Consider the following 15,413-nt stretch of genomic DNA (forward strand, 5'->3'; position numbering starts at 1 on the left):
ATGTGTTATGAGGAAATAGGGCTGGGATTCTGGCTCATTGGTAGAGCACTCACCTAGCACACACAAAGTCCTGGGCTCAATCCTCAGCACCACATTAAAAAAATAAAATAAAGATACTGTGTCCAACTACAACTAAAAAATAAATATTAAAAAAATGACACAAAATCAGGAAAATGCATGTAAAGTGTAAAAATGCCAACATGACAGTATTTAAATAAAACAACAATTGAAATAAAATATTTTTTTAAATTATTGATTGAAACAAAAAGAAAATTAAAAATATAAAATTTTAAATGTGAAGAAACTCTAAGGGACTTATGAGACAACATCACAAGGACAAATATGTGTTTTGCAAGTATCTCTAAAGAAGAGAAAGAGAAGGGTGAGTAGAACTCATTTGAAAAAATAAAAGACATTTTTTTTTCAATTCTGAGAAAGAAAATGGATACCCAAATTCAAGAAACTCAAAGAAAAATAATTAAGATGAATACAAAAAGGACCCAAAGTGAGGAAAATTGTAACAATCAAAATTTAAAAATAAAGATTTCTGATGGGTTGGGGCTGTGGCTCAGCAGAAGCACACTTGCCTGGCAAGTGTGAGGCACTGGGTTTGATTCCCATCACCACATATAAATAAATAAATAAAAGTCTGTTCAATTCTCAGCACCATATATAAATAAATAAATAAAGTCTATCGGCAACTAGAAAATAAATAAATAAATAAGTACATAAAATGAAAATAAAAAATTTTGAATGCAAGAAGTGCAGAGTGATTTATCTCCTAAGATGGAGCTTTCAGAAAAACATCAGCAGATTTTTTTGGAAGAAAACTTTAGGTCAGATATGATGTATTAATTTTTCAAAGAAAAAGGATGCACACACACAAACTAAAAACAATTTAACAACTGAGAAGAGAGCACCAGCAATAATTTCCTTTAAAAATTAAGAAAAAATAACAACTTTTTGGCAAAAAAATAAAAGCTGAGTGAGTTAATTACCACTAGATTTCCTTTTTGGAATTGCTACAGGCAGTCTTTCAAGTGGAAACAAAAGAGTGGTATAACAAAAAAAGCAAATGATCATATAAACATTCTAGGAAAGGAAACTATGCAAATACTGATTTTTTTTATTTATCAGAAAACATTATTATATTTCTCATCACTAGCAGCATAAAATATGTTAATTTGAATACAAAACCTATATAAAATTATTTCTCCTTTTTAAAATTTGTTTCTTTTTACATACACATGACCCTAGGATGTATTTTAACATATTATGCATATATGGAGTGCAAACCATTCCAATTTTTATCCCATTCTTGTGCAGTTATACTGCACATTCAAAAATCATGTGCAAATCATTCGACTCTTTTTCTTCTTCCCACCCCTCCCTTCATTCCCTTTTGTCCAAATCAGTGAACTCCTATACTTCCCCTCCCTTGTTATGGGTTAGCATCCACATCTCAGAGAGAACATTTGGCCTTTGGTTTTTTTGAGGCTGGTTTATATCACTTAGCATGACAGCTTCAGTCCCATCAATGAACAAGTCAATGTCATATGTTCATTCTCCTTGAGACTGAGTAATATTCCATTGGGTATATATACCATACTTTCTTAATCGATTCATCTCTTGAAGAATACCTAGGTTGTTCCAACAATGTGAATTGTTAATATTACTCTATTACACACTTAAAATGGCTAAGATGTTATTTTAAAGGAATTACTATTTGATTTTTTTAAGTATCATTTAAGAAAATTTATTCCTAACTGAAATTATAGATTTAAAATACCAGCATATTTTAATACAAAACAACTATTTACATATCTAACTTAAGAATGTTCAAATGGCATTACAAAATGGGATACTTAATAGAGCTTGGGACTGTAAAATAAAATACGCAATAAGCCTGTCACTCTTATAAGTTGTTTATTTTAAATTATAATTTGAACAAAATTAATCTGTCAGTCTATAATAATGGCTAAGATGGTAAAATCCATTATGTTTTTATTACTTGCAGTAAACATGAGGGAATTAATGTTGCCCCTTAAACAATATGCTTGAAGGACTTATATATAAGATAATGGGCACAGAGGGACCTGTGAGAACAGAAGCAGATTGGAGTGAGGCAGCTTCAAGCTGACAAAAATTGAAGAGGATTAATGGTTATCACCAGAGCTAGGAAGAGGAACAGATGGATTTTATCCAGAGTCTCAGAAGGAGCACAGCCTTGCTCAAACCTTGAATTCAGATTCTGACAGCTAGAATTTTGAGAGAATAAATGTCTGTTGTTAGCTACACAGTTTGTAGTATTTTGTTATGTAACTTCCAGGAAACTTACATAGCCTCATTCAGGGCTGCTCTGTCACATAACTCTTAACCACACATGGGCAGAAATAATAAATAAACCATAAAGAAATTACAAATTGAAAAAATAATTTTGGATTTAAAAAAAATAACATTTACCTACTATTACTACTACTACTAGAAACACTTTTAGTTATTGCCAAGAGTTACTATGGAATCTGGATAGAATAAGTATGTAATTAGAGATTGTGAAAATTTTAGCTAGTACGCTGTGGATTTAGGTATTTTCATTGTTATTTTGGACTCGTGCAAAACTGAAAAGAGCTCAAATATTTGAAAATATATACAGATATGAATTTGAATTCTAATTTTAGTACCTTGCTATTTTTTTAAATATTGATTTTATTAGGTGTAGATGGACACAACACAATGCCTTTATTTTTATGTGATGCTGAGGATCAAACCCAAGTCCTGCCCATGCTAGGCAAGCGCTCTACCGCTGAGCCACAATCCCAGCCCCAACCTTGCCATTTTGTAACACAACAGGTAGTTTTTAAATTAATTTAGAAATTATAGTTTTCTTTATTTCTATTAGTTTATGCTGTATTGAGAGAAATACATCCATTTTAGCTTGCCGATTTAGAATTTAGTGTAAGGAAATCTGAAAGAACTCCCTAGATACTTCTGTTCTAGAACATCAAAACATTGCTTTATATTGTACATATATATACATATATATGTATGTATATATATATATACACCAAAATATTTACATATACGATTATATGTATTTAATGTGTACATAATTCACAGTGTTCTTTGAAAATTGCATATTATACATTGTAAGCTAACAAAAAAGTATTTTTTATTACTTTTCACAAAAATCCACTTTTTCTTATAGATGCACATCTGAAAATAAGATGGAAGTAGGTATAAATATGCACTTTTGTTTTAAAATGCCATTTTTAGGGAAAAATATAAACTAGACTGATCTCTTATTAATATTGAATTAGCATAATATTTATAAAAATGTTTTAAGGATTATACAAAGTTTACTAGAGTTTTCACTGTGATGAGACTGGAATAATATTTCTGCAAAATAGTTGAAATTCTAATGTTATATTTATTGTAGGAAAATTATATATTAATCACATTTCTAATGATGGCAGATAAAAAACTACATAAAAATTACTGTCATCCTTAATTAAATGTGCATTCATCTTGAACTTTATTGAGATGCTTATGCAGTTCTACTAAAGAAACAGGTGATAATGTCATGGAGAAGAATTTATCTACAGCTTATTCTTCTGCTGCAAGGTGCTTAATGTCATGCCTGTAAGAACTTGAACACCAATGTGTTCTACTGTTTAACTTACAATGCATGTACTCATCCATAAGATGTCACACGTTTTTTTCTGTAACTTCTGGCAAGATTTTTAGAAATGAAGTTAATAGTATAAAAATTTCAAGTTCTACAATTAATTTATTAGATTTATTTTCAAAAAATTAGAAATTTTGTAGTTATCCTTTTTTATTCTCATATAATAGACCTGCTACCTTGTGTCCACACTATAATGCTTTACTGTAGTATAATGATACAGTTAAATATTTTGTAGAACTACTCCTTTTTATTTTCCAGGTATCTCTATTATAAATAGTTATATTTGATGCACACTTATGCATCCTATACAAATGTTTTTGTTAAATTTAAATTATTTAAGTATTATCCTTTATAGCTTAAATTTATAACTTATTTTTTAATTAAAAATATCCTGAGTGTTTATTTTTTTCTCAAAAACAATAACAGTGCTATTTATTTCAGTGAAGTGTGGTAACATTTTTTCAAATACCTTAGATCACTTTTTCAAATTATTCTCAGAAATACTGATACAGATATTTTTTAAAATTTTATTTTTACCTTATATCTGACTGCTGATACTGAGGATTTTTAGTATACTATTCCCTTAACAAAGATATACAACATGAATTTCTTTTATTTTTAGTATTTATTTTCAGTGCATAAAAACATGTTAAGTTCTAAGTTGCAAGAAGGAGAAAATAAACTGACAGATTCTTCATTAAGTCTCAATAACAAAGAGAAGATGATGCCACTAAAACATGATTCATCTTACTTCTGCCAGTCTCTTCAGCAGTTAAAATTGGGAAAACAATCACCCATATTGAAGAATCACTGGAAGGACTAAATTAGAGAACTTCTATATGTTTAGTTTATCAACTATCAAAAAGAATTCATTATCATTATATTTATGTTAGTTTCTTTTTTGTTTGTACTTTTATCCTAAAGGTACATCTGAAGTAATGTGACAAGAGTGAATATTTTTAGAAAGAAATTTATGATGTAAGTGAAAATAATAGGAAAAGCTACAGAAGAGGGATGTCATGAAGACAATTGGGGGAGGGGCTCTTAGTAATAACATTTCAAATAGCTGCAGTTGAATGTGTTCTGAGAATGTGACCCAACAGTGTATGAACAATGCATAAAATTTTTCAAACATCTGTGTGGAAAAGGAACCATTCATCACCAACTGATTTATGACAAACCAAACCCAGAAAGATTAGCTGTCACTATTTAGATCACAGAGAATTGTGATACTGTCAGGGATTAAATCTCTCTGATACTTCAGCACTGTTGTGATATGATGACAAAGGACCACAAGATAGATGACAGTGGCAAGAGTCGCTGCTATTTTTGTTGGGCACTGTCTACATGGCAGCTTGTCTCCACGTCATTTATTTAAAACTAATGGAAATTATAAACAAGCTGCTATATTTATTGCTACCTTTTAGATAGAGAAATAGGAACAGAAAAAAAAAAGTAAATTGCCTCAGTTCCCAAATAGCAAATGGTTCAAATTTTGATGACTTGTCATGATAGAACACCCATCTTGGAGTCCTTTCTGGAGGACAAGGTGACTTTTTCCTCCCTTGTCATATAAAAAGAAATAATATCAAATTGCCTTTTCAATCTCCAAACATGTTAATAAATAAATGGATAAACATATAGGTAGACTCATATCAATCAGAGAAAGAGAGAAAAATAAACATTTTCCAAAGTCCTTGTTATTATTTTCATAGTTCATTATTTGCCACTCACACCCCAGCTTCAGTAAGCCTCCAGATTAGGATTCTTAAGCCATATTTATGATTAAATGTTTTATATCATCAAAGAATGGTGGCCAAACCATGCCCACTATACACTAGATATAACTAGCTGACAACTAGTTATTAACAAAAAGAAATATAAATAACTAAAGTAATATACCAATTTTTCAGTAATTTAAAATTATTAAAATAAATCCCATAAGTCATAAATATTATGATTAGGACAAAATAACTTTATCTTTTTGTTTGTTCTACCTAAATAAAAAAACAACCTTTAATGTGTTATCTTATAAAATACACATTCATTTCATGAGATTGTTATCAACTAATTGGTTCTTTTTTTCATTTATTTTTATTCATTTATTTTCTAACACTGGAGATTGAACCCAGGGATGCACTACCACTGAGCAAGATCCCCAACATTTTATTTCAGTGAAGCAGATGAAACCATTTTTGAGAAAGGATCTCACAGAGTTGCCGAGGCTGCCCTTGAACGTGCAATCCTCCTGTTTAATTGTCATTATGTCCTATATTTTCAAATTAATATTATTCTCTGGTATGTATATAACTCTGTATTACAACAAGTACTGTGATTAAGACCTTTAAAATTTTCAACATTGAAATATAGAGATATTACCTCCCATTACATGTATTCTAATAAAAATGAAAAAAAAAATCGCAACAATGGAAAAAACATACAAAGAGTTGAAAACATTTGTCTCAAACTTTAAAGATCATGTAACATACTGGAGAATACATTATAAATTTTCTAAATAATTTATTTAGGTAGCTATAGTATATGAGAAAAGGAGGTGGTGATAGTTTATACTTTGCCTACAGTGAAAAAAACTAAGATAAAACTAATAAAAGAAAAACAAAGTGGAAACATAGCTGCTATTTTGGACTTCTCAAATGCATTTAATATTGATGATCTTCCCAAATACTTAGTCTCACTGTGTACTGATATTATCTGATCAATATCTAATATTAAAAGATCAATTACAAAATAAAGAATGTACCAGCAGATAATACTTTTTCAATTTCATTTTTCTGTTTATTATCAGATATTTCATTTTTCTGTTTATAAACTATTTATATTAGATACTTCATTCTTAAGTTCAAATTTTATAGCAAAATTATACCAGAGTTTCCATACAAATACAAATATATTTACCTAACATAAAAAGTCTTTCTGTCCTTCTCTCTCCCCTCTCTCTCTCTACACACACACACACACACACACACACACACACACACACAGTCATACACGTTTATGCACACAAACATACACACACACAGAGAAATATTCAGAAAATTCTGCTTTAGCTGGAAAACATTATTAATAAGAAATAAAGGGTTTTTGTATAAGATGTATTGAATAATATAATTTGTGTTAGGAAACAAAGGGAAAAATGCCAAGATATGATAATTTAAAAATTTGATGCTCAATGGTGAACATAGATTATTATTATATGTTTAATGGAATTGTTTTACTTCTCCTCATTTTGTTATTACCTTTGTAGAATATTTTTGTTTATGTGGTTCATAAATACATAACTTAAGAAAAAGTGTTGATGAAATAAAAATAGATTATGCATGTCAAAATTTTTTTTTACATATTAAATGTAAATCTTGAGGAGTCTGTGATGCAAGTTAAGCAGAATACCTCAATAAATTAATACATTATGTCTACTAGAAATCCTTACAATGCCAGCAAAAAAGAAAAGATTAACAAAAAGAATTTTATTTAAATAATGCAGCAATAGTGATGTGTGACTTTTCTTAACTTTAGCACCAAATAAAAGCCAAGTATTTTTAGACCTTACATGGATATATATACTGCCTAGATAATAATGCATGTGCTCATTTTCTTGCTGACTAGGTTGATTATTTGTCTTAAGTGTTAGAAAAATAGACATTTTAATTATTAGTAAATCTTAATTTATATCATCATTATTGATATTATTTTTGAATAATCTCAAATTATTCTTTATTCATGACTCATGTGGCCATTTTATTTATTCTTGCATCTCAATACATAAATTCAATGGTATCTATGAAATTCTCCATTTTTATAATAGAGTCTGTGGCTGGGGATATAGCTCAGTTGGTAGGGTGCTTTCCTCACATGCACAAGGCCCTAGATTCAATCCCTTGGGATACAAAGGTAAAATTGAGGTACTATTAACAAATATGGTAAAGTAAAAATTACAAATCAATTTTATAATAACACAGTAAATACTTAAAATTAAGTATACTGGAATAAACTATGTAAATTATTGAGAAAGACAAAGATATTGTTGCATAAAAATCTAGTAAAGTTCCAGACAGAAACTGTCATTGTGTGTTTGAGAAACAGTTGTAAAAACTTTTTATTTACATGACAGTATTGAGGACAGTGAGATAATGGTTTGGCTAGGTAGATATTTTCATACTTGGAAAGCCATAATATTAGGGAAATATTGGGATAAATGTGGTAGGCAAGACACAAAAACCATTTTTGAAGAGTGTGATGGTTGGAATGTAGTTAGTTCAGTTATTATTGAAGAAAGTATGGAGAGTCCATCAAAAACTAAAAATAGAGCTACCACATAATATTGAAATTCCACTATTGGGAATGAATACAAAAAAGAATGAAATGAGCATGGCAAAGAAACACCTGCACTAGCCTACAGATTGCAGCACTGTTCATAATAGCCAGGAAATGAAAACAAGAGATGTGCCCATAAACTGACAAATGGATAAAGAAAATGTGATATATACAAAGAAATATTATTTGACCACAAAATTAAAAGAAGTCCTGTCATATGCAACAACAGAGATAAACATAGAGGACATTAAGTTAAATAAATTAATCCAGGCACAGAAAAACAAATATTACCTGATTCCACTTATATGTGAATTCTACAAAAGTCAATCTCATAGATGTTGAGAGAATAGTTGTTACCAGAAGCTGGGAAGAGTGTAGAGGGTGGGAGGATGGAGAGAGATTGGTCAACCAGAACACCATTACAGTTAGGATGAGTAAGTTCTTGTGTCCTATGGCAGAGGCGGGTGAATACAGCATTGAATAACTGAAACTAGATAGAAAGGAGGATATTTAAAATATATTTACAATAAAAAATGATAAAAGTTGAGATAGATATTACCCAGGAATCAAAGTAATTACATTGTACATACTAATATGTACTTATGAGGTGTTAAACAATATAAATCTTTGAGAGAAGAAATATTGCCTGGGACCTCAGAATAAATGAGAAGAAAAGCCAGGCACTGTGGTGCACACCTGTAATGTCCATGAGTTTAGAGACTTGAGATAGGAGGATGCCCTCTAGGGAAGAATACAGGTGATTTGGATAAGGCAGAGGGGAGTGAAGGGAGTGGAGGAGGGTAAGAGGGTAGGAAGAATAGTGGAATGAATTAGACATTATTAACCTATATACATATATTATTACATGACCATGTGAATCTACATCATGTACAACCAAAAGAATGAGAAGATACACTCCATTTATGTATGTCAAAATACATTTTATTCTCAATTATAGCTCATATGAACAAATAAAAGATTCAAGTATGCATCCCTTTTCTCCATTTATACCATCATCATTCTAAACCAAACCACTAGCCGGGGCTTGGAGGCCCTGGGATACGTCACAGAACTGCTATGGGAAACCAAAATTTACACATTTAGTTTCCTCATGAGAGCCCTCATTTGCATTTTGAGGTATTCTAAATAGCAAAAACTATGAAATGAACTTATACAAATATAATCAACACTCAGAAAGGTATTCTACATAATTGAAAATCAAAAGTGACAGGATGTCAAAGCATACACACACACACACACACACACACACACACACACACACACACGTATATGTTGAGGTGTAGCCACAACCCCAGCCCAGGAATTCAGGGCTACATATTTTAATGGAAATATGTAAGCTTGGTTGCATCTGCCACACATAAAATACTTCTAAGAAATGATACTCCTCATATATTCTCAATCCCACTGTGAAATCCCAAAAGTAAAAAAGAATTAATTATAATAGTGCTGGTTAATGTTAATATTCTTAATTGCCTACTTTGATGCTAACTTGTGAAACCCCTAAGTAAAACCTCGTTATGACAAATGAACTTGTGGTAAAAATAAAAATTAACCCTAACTTTGCTACCAGCCTCTTTTATCAGATGGTGATCATAATAAATTCCCACCTATAGAACATGAACAGAGGCTCAAACATATCGAATGATGAAGTGAAAAAATAGAAAACCTTTTTTTTACTAAAACTGGTTCTATGAACAAAAATATTGACATGAAATATGTGTGCTATTATAAAGACATGTACTTACAAAATGCATGTCTCAACAGAGCAAAATGTCACCAGAAGACAAATGCCTTAAAAACCTGACCATTTCAACTACTCTTTATCTCCCATTTTAAGACAAAAACAACTGATAATTAAATTTCCATGAAGCTTGAGTAACACACACTGGACAAAATACACATCAAAGTATTTCAGAATGAATATACCCTTTGCACAGCAAAAAGGGAAATGCCAATGGATGAGTAATTGTACTTACTGGGAAATAGGGAACCAAAAAGCAAAGTAAATGAGGACTTACAAAAATGGTTTCCATAAAAATGATTGATTTAAAATGTGAAAGTCATTGATATATAAACAATGAATCATTACAAATCACCTAATTGTAATAAAATATAAGGTACAAGAAAAACACATAAATTATATGTACAGAATGTAGAGAATGGACTTATACTATAAACTTGCAATTAACTCTTTTGGGGGGGGGACAAACAAAAGAAAACACTGGCAGATAAAGTTGAGAACACAGCTTTTAAAATCATACATGTACGCACAGCTTTTAAAATGATACATGTGTACTCAAATTAAACCAGGTGTTCCGCTTTCTCTCTTTAACATCCTCCCATTCAGGCCAGCCCCCAACCAAAGTTTCCCTTCACACTTACTCCCCCAACAAGGTCCCAATACTGAAGCCAGGTAACAGCCCTAAAACCTCCACCACACAAACTCAGCTGCCTCCAGGAGCACCCAGGAACAGCACCCAAGTGCCTCTGCCCCACTCCCCTGCAACCTCTGCCACACCCACTCAGCTCCTGCCAAGAGCACCCAGGAACAGCGCACTAACTCCTATGCCCCACTTCCCCACCTCAACAGGCCTTAGCACTAGTGCCCCCTCTAGGCACTCCCTCTCAGCAGGCACCCACTACCCCACGTAGCTGCCAGTCCCTCTGCACCTCTCCAGCCAGAGGCCTCACACCATGTGTCTGCTCCAGTCATCACCTTGCAGCCACAGGCACTGAGTGCCCCCTCCCCACAAACTACCCCACCTAGCCTCTGGCCCCAGGACACCTCTCCTGCAAGGGTCCAACCCCCACAGGCCTCAGAAAGAGGCCCCTCTCAAGGAACCACCTCAGAGGGGCCAGCACAGCATGTCCCCTCCACACACACTACCCCACCCAGCTCTAACTCATCCAGCTCCAGTCCCCAATGCCTCTGCAGCCAGGGCTGCGCCCCCACCCCCCAGGCATCCCCTCAAGTAACTGCCTCCCAGAGAAAGGCACAGTGTGCCCCATCACCACACATTACCCACCGAACTCCATCACCACCCAGCTCTGGTCCTCTAAAACCTCTCCACTCAGGGCCACCAGTTCCTGGTGCCCTAACACCTCTCCAGTGAGGGCCTTGTTTCCACAGGCCTCAGCAAGAGCGCCCCCTCCAGGCATCTCCTCATAGGTAAAAACACAGTGTGCCCCCTCCCCACCAACTACCTCACCCAGCTCTGTTCCCCTGAAGCCTCTTCAGCCAGGGCGGTGCCCCCAAAGGCCTCAGCATGAGCTTCCTCTCCAGGCACCACTTTATAGAAACAGCGTGCCCCCTCCTCACACACTACCACACCTAGCACCTACCCCATCCAGTCTGGTCCCCCAAAACCTCTCCAGCCAGGGCCATACACCACACATTGCTGAGGACACTGGAAGTCTCCCTACCTAGGCTCTGCTCCCAGGTTCAGCAGGAAGGATCTCAGGTACTTGAGGAACATGCTTCTCCACTGTCTACTGGCCACTTCTGGATGCCTGGAAACTCAGAACACAGAAACAGTTTGCAATATGCCTGCCCAAGCTTGTGTGCTTCATGCACTCGCCTGTGTGTTGAGGGTGGGGCTTTGCCCAGGAATGTTACCAAATAATGCCTATTGGCAACAGGCACAGTGCGCCTCCTCCCCAGACACTACCCCACCCAGCTCAGGTCCCTTAAGATCTCCAGCCAGGACCCTTCCCCCACAAGCCTCAGCATGGTCACCCTTTCAGTCACTGCCTCTTAGGGACAGAACAGGGCATCCCCTCCCCTGCACTATCCCACCCAGCTCCTACCCCACGAAGCTCCTACCTCATCCACCTCCTACCCCTCCCACCTCCTACCCCACCCTGCTCCTGGTTCCCTAAGAACTATCCAGCAAGCTTCCTATCCCAAACAGGACTCAGCAGGGTCGGCGCATCCATGAACCTCCTTACAGGGAGAGAGACACACTTTGCCTCTTCCCCATGCATTACTTACCCAGCTCTGGTCCCATGATGCCCCTCCATCCAGTGTTGCACCCGACAAACTGCTGGACACACTGGTGCCCTCCCTACCTGAGGCTCTCCACTGGGATCCACAATGTCCAACAGGAGCACAGTGGTGAGCGCCAGGCTGCCTTTGTGGGAAGCCTCACATCCTCACCAGGAACCGCAAACTGGAACGCCGGAAGGGACTTCATCCCAGAGGGCGACAAAGCTTCTTGGCCAGGAGCAGAGCAGGCCAGGCAGCCTTCGGAAGGTAAGTCCTCAGCTCCATGAAGACACGTGCTTCTCCACCGTCTGCCTGAAACTTCTAGGCCTCAGGAAACCCACTGCACAGAAGTACTTCGCAGTGCGTCGTGCGTGCGTGCGTGCGTGCGTGCGTGCGTACATTGTGCGTGCATGCGTGCGTACATTGTGCGTGCGTGCGTGCATTGTGCGTGCGTGCGTGCATTGTGCGTGCGTGCTTGCGTGCGTGCGTGCTTGCGTGCATGCGTCCATGCAAGCGTGAGTCCATGCAAGCATGAGTCCATGCGTGTGTGCGTCCTTGCCTGCGTGCGTCGGTGAGTGCGTGGGTCTTACTAGTGGGCTAGGGTGGTGTAGCCCTGTGGGTGGCCACCCCCTTCCCCGTGCAGCTTCTCCACACTATAAAATGAAGTTTTTATGGGCCCCTTCTGGTGTGGAGCCCCTGATTGTGGTGTTCTGGCCCCTAGCCCCCCTCTGTGGGGAACAGAGTGGTGGGGTCCAAGCTGGGCTTGCAGGACACCCCTCCTCCCCTCAGGACCACCCAAGTCATCTCAGCACAGATGTTAGAGTCTGCTGGGCAGAGGAAAGGTATGCCCGGGTTGGGTGCAGGGGAGGTTCAAAGGGCAGCCCCTCATGGCCAGCTCCCAGCTCTGGTTGGAGTCAGAGCTGTTTCTGACCTCTTTGGTCAGGGGGCCCATGCGCAGTGGGCTATGTTAAGAAGAGCCACAAAGTCACCTTGGCCCCCACAGTCCCAACCCCGCCTCAAGCCTGATGCCAGGCTGGACCCTGCCCAGCCCTGTCCTCAGCTCCCTCACCATCTGCCTGCAGCCCTGCCTGCCACCTGCTGCCCCTTAGCTGTGCTTGCCGTTCTCTGGCCACTCGCTGCCTCTTCTGTCCAGACCCGCTCCCTTCATTCTCATCCCTGGTCACAGGCTCTGCATCCTGCTGACCTCACTGGTCTCTTCCTGCTGGCACCACCTCATGGTCTTCCTGCCAGGGCCTGGTCTCCTGCTCACCATCAGCCCCTAGGAAAATTGCAGTGAACTTTTGGGGGAAGCATGACCCCACAGTGTTGTGTTTGTTCCCCCAGGGGAGGCCCTGGTGGCTGAGGAGGCCCATGGCCACCTGTCCCTCGCTGAGGTGGGCACAGAGGAATTCCTACAGAAGCTCACCTCCCAGATCACTAAGATGGTGTCGGCCAAGATCACACAGGGTGAGGGGGCCAGGATGGGCATCCAGGGTCCCCAGGGGAGGCTGGGACCCTGTGTCCTCGCATGGGGCCTAGCTAGGACTCTGTGCCTGGGAGCCCTGGAGACTGGCTGGGTGGTAGGCAGTAGGGGGACAGCCTTCCAGGGAAATCACAACCCTTGTGTTCGCCCAGCCAAGCTGCAGGTGCCTGGAGGTGACAGTGATGAGGAGTCCAAGACTCCATCCGCCTCCCCCCGGCATGGCCGGTCGCGGCCCTCCTCCAGCGTCTAGGAGTCAGCCTCCCCCCGGCATGGCCGGTCGCGGCCCTCCTCCAGCGTCTAGGAGTCATCCTCGGAGTCAGAGGATGGGGCCTCCCGAGGAGAGGTGGGTGGGCTGGGACCCTTGCGAACAGGGCTTGGGGCCTGACCTGCTGAAGAGACGATGGGGGGCTTCAAGGGCCTGGTGCTACCAAGGGAGGGGCATCACCCCCAGAGACACCAAGGGACACCAGAGGTTGGAGCAGAGGGCAGGGTCTCTGCACGTGGGTTCCTGCAGAGCACTACCTCTGATGTCACTCTCACTGCCATCTGTGGAGAGTGCACCTTTGCCTCCAGAGCCCACCACCTCTTGGGTTGCAGGGGGCAGTGGGCAGCAAGGCATTGTGAGCAACTACAGTCTAGGCGCCCATCCACGTGGGCAGGAGCCAGCCCTCTCACTGGCATCTGTGCAGAGTGACCTGGGGGCTCCTGCCCTGTGGCCCTGGACTGGGTACCTCCTCGGCCCCTGGACTCAGCACCCTTGCCTCTGTGCTCTTGGGGGTTTTAGGGGGTTAGGAGAACCTCTCCCTCCTCAGAGGTGGGGGGCCATGGGGGGCCTTGGCAGGCCTCACCCCTCTGGCCCCAGGACTTAGGCCCATTTCTCTTTATCAGATCTTTGATATCTACATGGCCACGGCCGACTACCTACCCCTAGGGGCCGAGCAGGATGCCATCACACTGCGGGAAGGCCAGTATGTGGAGATCTTGGACTCAGCCCACCCGCTGCGCTGGCTTGTGCGCACCAAGCCCACCAAGTCGAGCCCCTCCAGGCAAGGCTGGGTGTCACCAGCCTACCTGGACAAGAGGCTCAAGGTATGGTAGTCCGGAGCTGGGGGAGGGTGCCAAGGCCCTGGGATCCTGGCCCTTCGCCAGAGAACCCTGGAAGTAAGGGACAGGAGCCCGGTGGCCACAGAGAAGGTGGAATAAACTGGTGCCCTGGGACAAACTCCTGTTTCTCAACAGCTGTCTCCTGAGTGGGGGCCCAGTGAGGCCCCCGAATTCCCCGAGGCCGTGTCCGAGGATGAGTACAAGACCAGGCTGAGGTATGCGTTGGGGAAGGTTGAGGGTGCAGCCACAGCTGGCTGCTGGGCCTCAAGGGCCAGCTGGCGTTCTGCCCTGCTTCTTCATGGGGGACCTGTGCTTGCTGAAGCTGTGTGAGCCTCCTTAGGTCACGGTCCTGCCCCTGGTTGCTGCAGCTGTGCCCTCCCAGAGCCTCATGCGGGAGGGCTTCCTGGGGAAGAGGTGGTGCCCTTGCTCCACCACCTACCCACTTTCTGAAGCTGGGTGACAGGCTCCTGATCACAGGAACCCCGTTTAACTGCAGTGCAAGGGAGCAAGCTCTCCATGTGTCCCTAGTCCCCATGTGGAGACTAGGGACAGTGGGAGCAGGGCAGCTGCTGGGCACCCCCTGATGTCAATCTTCCACCAGCTCTGTCATCCAGGAGCTGCTGAGCTCAGAGCAGACCTTCGTGGGTGAGCTTCATTTCCTCCAAAGCCACTACATACAGCAACTGGACCATGCTCCCCGAGCACCAGCAGCCGTGGCCAGCCAGAAGGCAGTCATTTTTCGCAATGTGCAGGACATCAGTCGCTTCCACAGCAGGTAGGCAAGGCCACACACATGCATGTGA

At 40.3% G+C, this 15,413-nt stretch overlaps 2 protein-coding genes across 2 annotated transcripts in view; one reads left to right on the top strand and one right to left on the bottom strand.

The window, feature by feature from the left end:
* Nucleotides 1–11,862, bottom strand: part of LOC144372199 (uncharacterized) — a gene marked incomplete at its 3' end in the record, with an annotated part of 44,168 nt that extends 32,306 nt beyond the window's left edge. The window contains exon 1 of the mRNA XM_078035589.1: nucleotides 11,462–11,862. The remainder of the gene's footprint in view (nucleotides 1–11,461) is intronic.
* A 184-nt stretch (nucleotides 11,863–12,046) lies between these two features.
* On the top strand, nucleotides 12,047–15,389 carry LOC144372193 (obscurin-like). Its single transcript, XM_078035571.1, has 5 exons — nucleotides 12,047–12,290; nucleotides 13,368–13,490; nucleotides 14,369–14,595; nucleotides 14,746–14,825; nucleotides 15,212–15,389. Exons 1-5 carry the CDS (start codon nucleotides 12,047–12,049, stop codon nucleotides 15,387–15,389), a joined length of 852 nt encoding a protein of 283 aa, XP_077891697.1.
* Nucleotides 15,390–15,413: the final 24 nt, after the last annotated feature.

This window comes from Ictidomys tridecemlineatus (assembly GCF_052094955.1).
Source record: "Ictidomys tridecemlineatus isolate mIctTri1 chromosome 1 unlocalized genomic scaffold, mIctTri1.hap1 SUPER_1_unloc_3, whole genome shotgun sequence".
Taxonomy (NCBI): domain Eukaryota; kingdom Metazoa; phylum Chordata; class Mammalia; order Rodentia; family Sciuridae; genus Ictidomys; species Ictidomys tridecemlineatus.

Excerpts from the sequence above, each read along its gene's own strand:
- LOC144372193 (XM_078035571.1), top strand. The coding sequence starts at position 12,047 with ATGCCCCTCCATCCAGTGTTGCACCCGACAAACTGCTGGACACACTGG. Across the intron at positions 14,596-14,745 it reads ACCTGGACAAGAGGCTCAAG|CTGTCTCCTGAGTGGGGGCC; the intron begins GTATGGTAGTCC and ends GTTTCTCAACAG. Across the intron at positions 14,826-15,211 it reads GAGTACAAGACCAGGCTGAG|CTCTGTCATCCAGGAGCTGC; the intron begins GTATGCGTTGGG and ends ATCTTCCACCAG.